Here is a 7,640-nt window from a genome sequence, read left to right as displayed (position 1 = left end):
GGATGACTACCATGGCATGCCCAACTAACGGAAAAAATGGGGTTATTTCATGCATGTCCAAAAATAGATCAGGTTCAACAGAGGATTCCGGGTAGGCCATAAGGGTCCGTTGGTGAACACATTTTTTTTCAGCATCTATGAAAGGACCCCAAATTTATTCCATAAGCTTATATGACCAATTAAAGGTATTGTGCCAAGTTGTTTTGGTTTCCCACATTTTTTGCATTTTCTGGAGTTTTCTCAATCAACAGAGGCCGATAAATGGTCGGACGTGTCGCAACTTGCATATAGTGCCGGAAATCATTCAAACCTGACATGGATACCTACCATGGGAATGCCCACCTATTTGCAAAATTTGAGGAAATTTACAAAATGTCCAGAAGGCTCCGTGTGATAGCACGTTGTTTCTCGATATCCTTGAAACAACCAAAAACAATTGCATGGCCTTGTATGACCAAATTAAGGCACTATGCCAAGCTGTTTTGGTTTTCGGCAAAATTTTGCATGTAATGGAGTTTTCTCGGTCAAAAAAGACAAATAAATGGCCGGACGTGTCGCAAGTTACATATGGTCTCGGAGACCATTCAAACCTCACATGGATGCCTAGCATGGGCACTCCCACCTGCCTATGAAAGTTGGGGTCATTTCAAGAATGTCCAAAACTAGATCATGTTCAACGGAGACTGTCCGGGTATGAAGGCTCCATCCGAGATCACGTTGTTTCTCGACGTCCTTGAAACGACCCCATTTTCATGGTCTTGTATGCCCAATTCAAGGCACCATGACACATTGCTTTAGTTTTGATTTTTTTTTTTTGCATTTTCTGGAGTTTTCTCGATCAAAAAAGTTTGATAAATGGTCGGATGTGGCAACTTGCATACAGTGTAGGAAATCATTCAAACCTGGCATGGATGACTCATATGTCTATGTCAGGCTGCTGCAAGAAGTTGGGATCATTTATCCATAGTCCGAGAAAATACCCATTGAGAGGAGTGTAATAGACTAGGCCAGATGAATGCATTCATGAGCATGTAGTTTTTCCTAATTATAAAGTTCAAAAAAGAGAAAAATGAATCAACGAAAAAATAAAATAAAAACAAAAAAACAGAAAAAAATACACTTAGGCCTTGGTTTAACAGAAAATAAAGTTCAACAATTTTCAAAACAAATGTTCATGATTTTAAAAAAATGCAAGCTTTGATAAATGTTCGTAAAATTTGAAAGGAATTTGTGGACCTGGGAAATAGTTCATGGATTTGAAAAAGTTTGTAAATTTAAGAAAATATTCGTTCATAAATTCCGTTCATGGATTTGTGAACCTTTGATTTGTTCAAATTTCAAAAGATGTTAACTCAAATTCCGTTCATAAATTCAATAACTATTCGGCATTTCAAATTTTTTTCAATTAAAGTTTCGAATTTTTTTCAAAAAATATTTCTTATATGTGAACGCTGTTGTGTTTTCCTATACATTTCGCGCTATAAGAGAACACAAGAGGTTCTGTGATGAAGTGGCTAGGCGCGCAGGCGTCTAAGTGGTAGGTCTTGAGTTCAATTCCTTGTGAGGTATACTCTTTCTTAGTATTTTTACAGCCTGTGCAATTTGTATACGAGATCTCATGACGTACTTTTGAAAAGGACCATCTTGCTCTTAATTATGAAGGGGTATGGGATAATCTGAGCCATTGATGTGTTTAGGGGGTCTACCAAAGCAGAAGTGATCAACTGAAACTCAGCGTACCACCTGTCCATGTCATCCACCCCCTGCCACTGATTATCCCATTGTGGATGACAATGATTGCATCTGAGCCCCAGGTTGTCGAGGGCCGTGGGGAAGAGATGGAAGCGGCGTGACTTGCAGCAGCAGTTGATGAGGACGGAGAAGGTGTACTCATCCGGCTTCAGCGCCTTTCATCCGATTGACGGTGGTTCACGCCTCGTCCAGCAGGCCACCGTGCACACATCGACCGTCAGCGCGGTCCGAGCATTATCACAGCTGTTTCCGCAGAAGCTCGAAGATCTGGAAAGAGCAATTCGTACGCGATGAACATGAGTCGAACAGGTGGCGTTCATCGGCATGACCTTTGGGTGAGAAAGGGGTGGTGGAGGGGAAGGGGACCTCGAGAGCGACTCCTCCGGCTGCTCGGCCTCAGAGGGCTCGGACCTGCGGCCGCACTGCGCCATGGCGACGAACGGAACGACGGGCACAGAGGCGGGGACGCGGGGACGGCGGGGCAGCGCGCCGGCGAGGGCATGGCGACAAAGCAACTCAGCCAAAATGCTCCCTTCCACCCGTTTGAAAACCTGTTGTTTTCCTCACTGAATTTTATGTACAAGTAGAACTTTTTGGTGAAATTTCCAACAAGATGTACACTTTATATATATATAAATTGATAGGGCAACGTGATCATCTCATGAGCATCATGTTGCATCCAATATTCATTTAAAATCTGGATAGACAATAACGATGTGCTTAGTGGCACCGCCCGACGAGCGCATCGCTCCCACAGCCGACGGATCAGCGACCGCCTTAAACCACGTTGGAAACACTTCGTTGCGGTTCACTGAGAAAGGGTGCATGTGTATAATTTGCCTGCATAAGTTCCAAGGAGTCGAAGTAGCAAGGGTGAAAAAGGAACGCGAATCGAGATGCAAGGGTGCGAAACAACGAATAATCTCATCCCTCCACCATGATGGGTTTTGGCTACTTGTGTCACATCTAGGCTTGAGCCTCCTTACTTCTTGCCTTCCTTGCTGAGATTGTCCTTTTACTTCCTATTCCCTATCGCTTCTTCTTTTTACTTGCTAGTCTCCCTTGACTACATGACCATGATGATTAGTTTGGAATTTTCTTCACTTTTCTTGATCTTGGCAATTTTTCCACATAGGACGGGTGTGAACAAAGGTAGAAGTAGTTATAGCAATGATAAAATGTAACTAAATGAAATCAATAACAAAAAGGTAAAATTAATTTACAACATTACCTTAGAGAACTTAATGTTACCTCCTCGACAATGGTATTAGAAAAAACCTACTTCCTCTAATACATATAGATTGGTATCTAATGTTGGGTCCTCAAGTGCAAAGATTTTTTGCGGTGGGCGGTTATTCTCTCAGTTGAGAAGCCAAAGCAGGGGCGGATCCAGCCCAGCCAACGCCCCGGGCCCCTTTTGTGTACTGTAGCACTTGCTACAGTATTTTGCTACAGCCCACAAAGGAAATGGGCCTCACGCCCCGGGCCTGGGCCCCCTCGGCCTGGGGCCTAGATCCGCCACTGAGCCAAAGTACCATCCATAGAGTTAACCCCGTAAGTCTCCGTCAAGAAGCAGTACTATAAAATAAAATAAAACTTAACTGTGGAATTGGCATTTCTAATAAGGTTATCAATCTAACTAGCTTTGTTAATTGTAACAAATAATAATAGAGAATTTGCTATGACGTATTATATATTTTTGAAGTAAATAATAACTGCAAATAAAAATGCATATATAAAATTGATTTGGAGATTTTCCTTACAGGGGAATTGGACTGGGTCTGTAGGTTCACTAATTGTATTTCTCATTAAGCAGAGACACATAAATATAAGTATACACATGTGTAATTGATCAGTCAATACATCATGACAATCATGACATAGGTTGAGATCATGTTATATAGGCATGCCATACATTTGGGGGCTTTAACAGTATGATTCTGTACTATGGACACGGTCCTAAGGAATCTAGTAACTTAATTTCAATGGAATGAATACCAAACGTAGGAAAAAAAATTAAGTGGATGGAAATCCCGTAGGAATTCATCAAAAAACTTTCAAATCAGAAGATGAAGTTTTGCATCTTCGGTCAAAAGTTTTTGATAAAAACTAGTTGGAGGCTTTCTGTATTTCGGTGACAACGAATGTTAAACGACAACCCAAAACAAAGGAGGTTTTTAATCCACACTTGGTGACGACAACCCAACTATTCAAGCAAGAATTGATGTTATAGCCGCCTGCAAGTTGACTTGAGGGCACATTCTTTTGGTAAGTCATCACATTATTGCCCGTGAAACGCTAAAGAATAATTGGTCTAAAGGTATAAACAAGGGAAGAATTAAAAAAATTGCCACTGTTATTACACTCCGTGCATGGGCGGCTTGCTTTTGTATTCAAAGAAGCTCGTGTAGTCTTCACGGGGTGCTGCAGTCATCTTTTTGTAGTTTTTTCTACATGATAATACGTCTCCCATTCATATCATAAACAATAAAATACAAGTCACGTAAAGACCGACATGACAAAACTGAAAAGATAACAGAACATCTTTAAGCTTGACACCATCACCCGTCACCTGCCTCCAAAACTGAAAAGAGAGAAGACATCTTCTTGTAGTCTGTTGGTTGCGCTGCGTCTCATGTAATGTTTTTTACGTCTTGTAATGTACGCACCCACCGTAGACAGATAACCTTGATACATCTAGTCATGTGGGTTTTGCATTGACTTTGAACGAACGTGCCTAGCTAGTTCAACAAGCGAGGAACGTGCCTAGCTAGTTGACCAAGCTATATAGCTAGCACTGAAAGCCTTGGTTAATTATACCTCAACAATGGTGCTTACGGTTCTCCTCTTGGTGCTCCTGGCCGGCCTCGCTGGCTCGAGCCCTCCGCCGGAGCCTGTGGTCTGTGCCCGCGGCACGGCCGACTGCACTGTCTCCAACGCGTTCGGCTCCTTCCTGGACCGCACCGTCTGCCGCGCGGCCAACGCCACCTTCCCGCGCACCGAGAAGGAGCTGGTCGCGGCCGTGGCAGCCGCGTCGGCGGCCAAGCGCAAGGTGAAGGTGGCCACCAAGCACTCCCACAGCTTCCCCAAGCTGGCCTGCCCCGGCGGCAGCGATGGCACCATCATAAGCACGGAGCGGCTCAACCGGGTGGTAAGCGTCGACGTCGCCAAGGGGCTTATGACGGTGGAGAGCGGCATGGTGCTCCGGGACCTCATCCAGGCGGCCGCCGCGAAAGGGCTCGCGCTGCCGCACTCGCCGTACTGGTCAGGGCTCACCATAGGAGGCCTGCTGGCCACGGGCGCGCACGGCAGCTCGCTGTGGGGAAAGGGCGGCGCCGTGCACGAGTACGTGGTCGGGATGAGGATCGTCACGCCAGCGCCGGCCAGCCAAGGGTTCGCGGTGGTACGGGAGCTCTGCGCCGACCATCCTGACCTCAACGCCGCCAAGGTCTCCCTTGGCGTCCTTGGCGTCGTTTCCCAGGTACGTGAAAAGTCCAACTTGTGTGCATAACTAGGGGGAAATTTCAACTTATGCATAAGAGAGTCCTCACGTCTCCTGAGAATTAACTATTTCTCAGGCGACTGGGAATTAGCAAATCCATTTTTTTTTAGAGATATCAGGGATTATACATTTTTGGCGAAAAGGATCAGATCTATTATAAAAATTCATTAAAAGTACAAAGCATTTCAAACATAATAAATATTATATCAAGACTTCCAGACCATCAAACGACCACTATTGTCTCATGAACGAGCTGCCAACGTGCCGAAAGAATGGATGGGGGCGTGATCTCAACAGAGAGTAGGTAGATCAACGCCGTGGATTAGCTCCAAGTGTTTCACGCGAGGGAGGGAGGAGGAAAAGAAAGTTTTCCGATTAGCCTACTCTCAAGGTCCCACTCATCTCAGCTTGAGTTATTAGGATTTAGGTGTTGATGCGCCTAACGGCCCAAGGTTAACTCTTGAAGTACTACTAAAGAAATTAGAAATCCAATTAACTAGTTGTGCTAATTTATGGAGTCTATCTAGCAAATTAATTAATCAACTGTTTATCCTAGATTTTTCTTAACAATGCATATATCCAGGTTACATTGGCATTGCAGCCGATGTTCAAGCGGTCGGTGACATTTGTGACACGTGATGACTCAGACATGGCGGAAAAGGCGGCCAGGTGGGGCGACCTCCACGAATTCGGCGACATGGCGTGGCTACCACAGCTCCGCAAGGTCATTTACCGCGAGGATGACCGTGTGGCCATCAAGACGGTGGGCGACGGCCTCAATGACCACCTAGGATTCCGCTCCAACCCGACGGCCCCGCTCATTAGCGGCAGAGTCACAATGGAGCTTCTCGAGAAGAACATCAATGCCATCGCCCGGTGCAAGGCGGCAAATGCGACGGTATCGCTATTCGAGACAGTAGCATACGGTTTCACCAACAACGGTAGCATGTTCACTGGGTACCCAGTGGTGGGCTTCCAGCACCAGATCCAAGCATCTGGCGCATGTCTTGGTAGCCAAGAAGATGCACTCCTCACCTCATGCGCATGGGACCCACGCATCCGGGGAACCTTCTTCTACACCAATGGCTATAGCATCGCGCTCTCTAGGGTACCAGCGTTCATCGCCGACATGCAACAGCTACGTGACCGTAGCCCGCTATCCTTTTGTGGAATCGACGCCAGTGTGGGTATGCTCCTCCGCTACGTCAAGGCATCCTCTGCCTACCTCGGCAAACCAGAGGACTCAATCGACTTCGATATATCCTACTACCGGAGTTACAGCAAGGGCGAGCCCAACCCGCACTATGACGTGCTCGACGAGCTCCAGCAGATGGCGCTGCACAAGTACAGCGCTATCCCGCACTGGGGCAAGAACCGCAACTTTGCCTTTGAAGGCACAATGGCCAAGCACCCCAAGGCAGACAAGTTCCTGGAGGTGAAGCAGAGGTATGACCCTGATGGGATCTTCTCTAGTGAGTGGAGCGACCAGGTTCTCGGTATCAATGGGAGCCCGGCCATCTTCGAGAAGCATTGCGCCATCGAGGGGATGTGCATCTGCTCAGATGACTCACACTGTGCACCAGAGGAGGGCTACTACTGCCTCCCAGGGAAGGTGTACACGGACGCGAGGGTCTGCTCGTTCCAACCCGCTTTCTGATGTGTTTAGAAGGATACTTTTGTGAACATGATGTTTTCCCTTTCCTGGTTCATTGTGGCATGTGGTGACAAAAATAAATCTTGTCCAATGTGAAGTTGCTTCTTCACCAGGACGGATGTTGGTTGGTTTGATACAATAGTGTTTTCCATTTTGGTTTATGTTTTGTTGTAACTCTGTTATGTTATCCTTCGATGCAATCCTGATCCCAAGTTAATTAGGATGCTCGTATGAAAAACAACTTTGAAATTTTGACATGTTGATCTTGTTTTCTTGCAATTAGTTTTACTTCGGCCAATCAATTGTCCCAGTTTCTTGCAGGTAGTTACCGAACCGGAAAGGTTGTCGATTCAGGTTTTTACCGGTCTGACCGCCGGTTCACCGGTTCGATTGTCGATTTTTTAAGAAATAAAATAATATATGTTGATTAACATATGTGCTAATATGATGTGAAACAATGGTCAAATAACATTATATCCATGTAGTGGACAACAAAGTAGCACAACCAAGTTGGTTATTAGGCCATGGACAGGCCCCGCGTATTGCTCACATGACCTTGGATCTAATCACGCTTTCCCAATTTCTATTAAAACATTTTCCCTGATTTTTCCCAGTTCAATGGCCTGGTTTTTTTACTGGTTTTTCAGAAAACCGGCCGGTCCGACCGGTTTTCTCTGGTCTGATTGCAGAACGGTCTTATTAGCATAAAAAACCACAGATGCTGTCGGTTCC

The 7,640-nt window shown here is 45.6% G+C and overlaps 1 protein-coding gene across 1 annotated transcript; it reads left to right on the top strand.

The window, feature by feature from the left end:
• Positions 1-4,579: 4,579 nt before the first annotated feature.
• LOC109783075 (L-gulonolactone oxidase 2-like) lies at positions 4,580-7,195 on the top strand. Its single transcript, XM_020341681.3, has 2 exons — positions 4,580-5,233; positions 5,838-7,195. The coding sequence occupies exons 1-2, from the start codon at positions 4,580-4,582 to the stop codon at positions 6,909-6,911; spliced, it is 1,728 nt and encodes a 575-aa protein (XP_020197270.1). The 3' UTR covers positions 6,912-7,195.
• The last annotated feature ends 445 nt before the right edge of the window (positions 7,196-7,640 follow it).

This window comes from Aegilops tauschii, chromosome 4 (genome assembly GCF_002575655.3).
Source record: "Aegilops tauschii subsp. strangulata cultivar AL8/78 chromosome 4, Aet v6.0, whole genome shotgun sequence".
Classification (NCBI taxonomy): domain Eukaryota; kingdom Viridiplantae; phylum Streptophyta; class Magnoliopsida; order Poales; family Poaceae; genus Aegilops; species Aegilops tauschii.
This window is presented reverse-complemented; position numbering and strand designations above follow the sequence as displayed.

Coding starts and splice junctions, on each gene's coding strand:
- LOC109783075 (XM_020341681.3), top strand. CDS start 4,580: ATGGTGCTTACGGTTCTCCTCTTGGTGCTCCTGGCCGGCCTCGCTGGC. Junction 5,234..5,837: donor TCCTTGGCGTCGTTTCCCAG/GTACGTGAAAAG, acceptor GCATATATCCAG/GTTACATTGGCATTGCAGCC.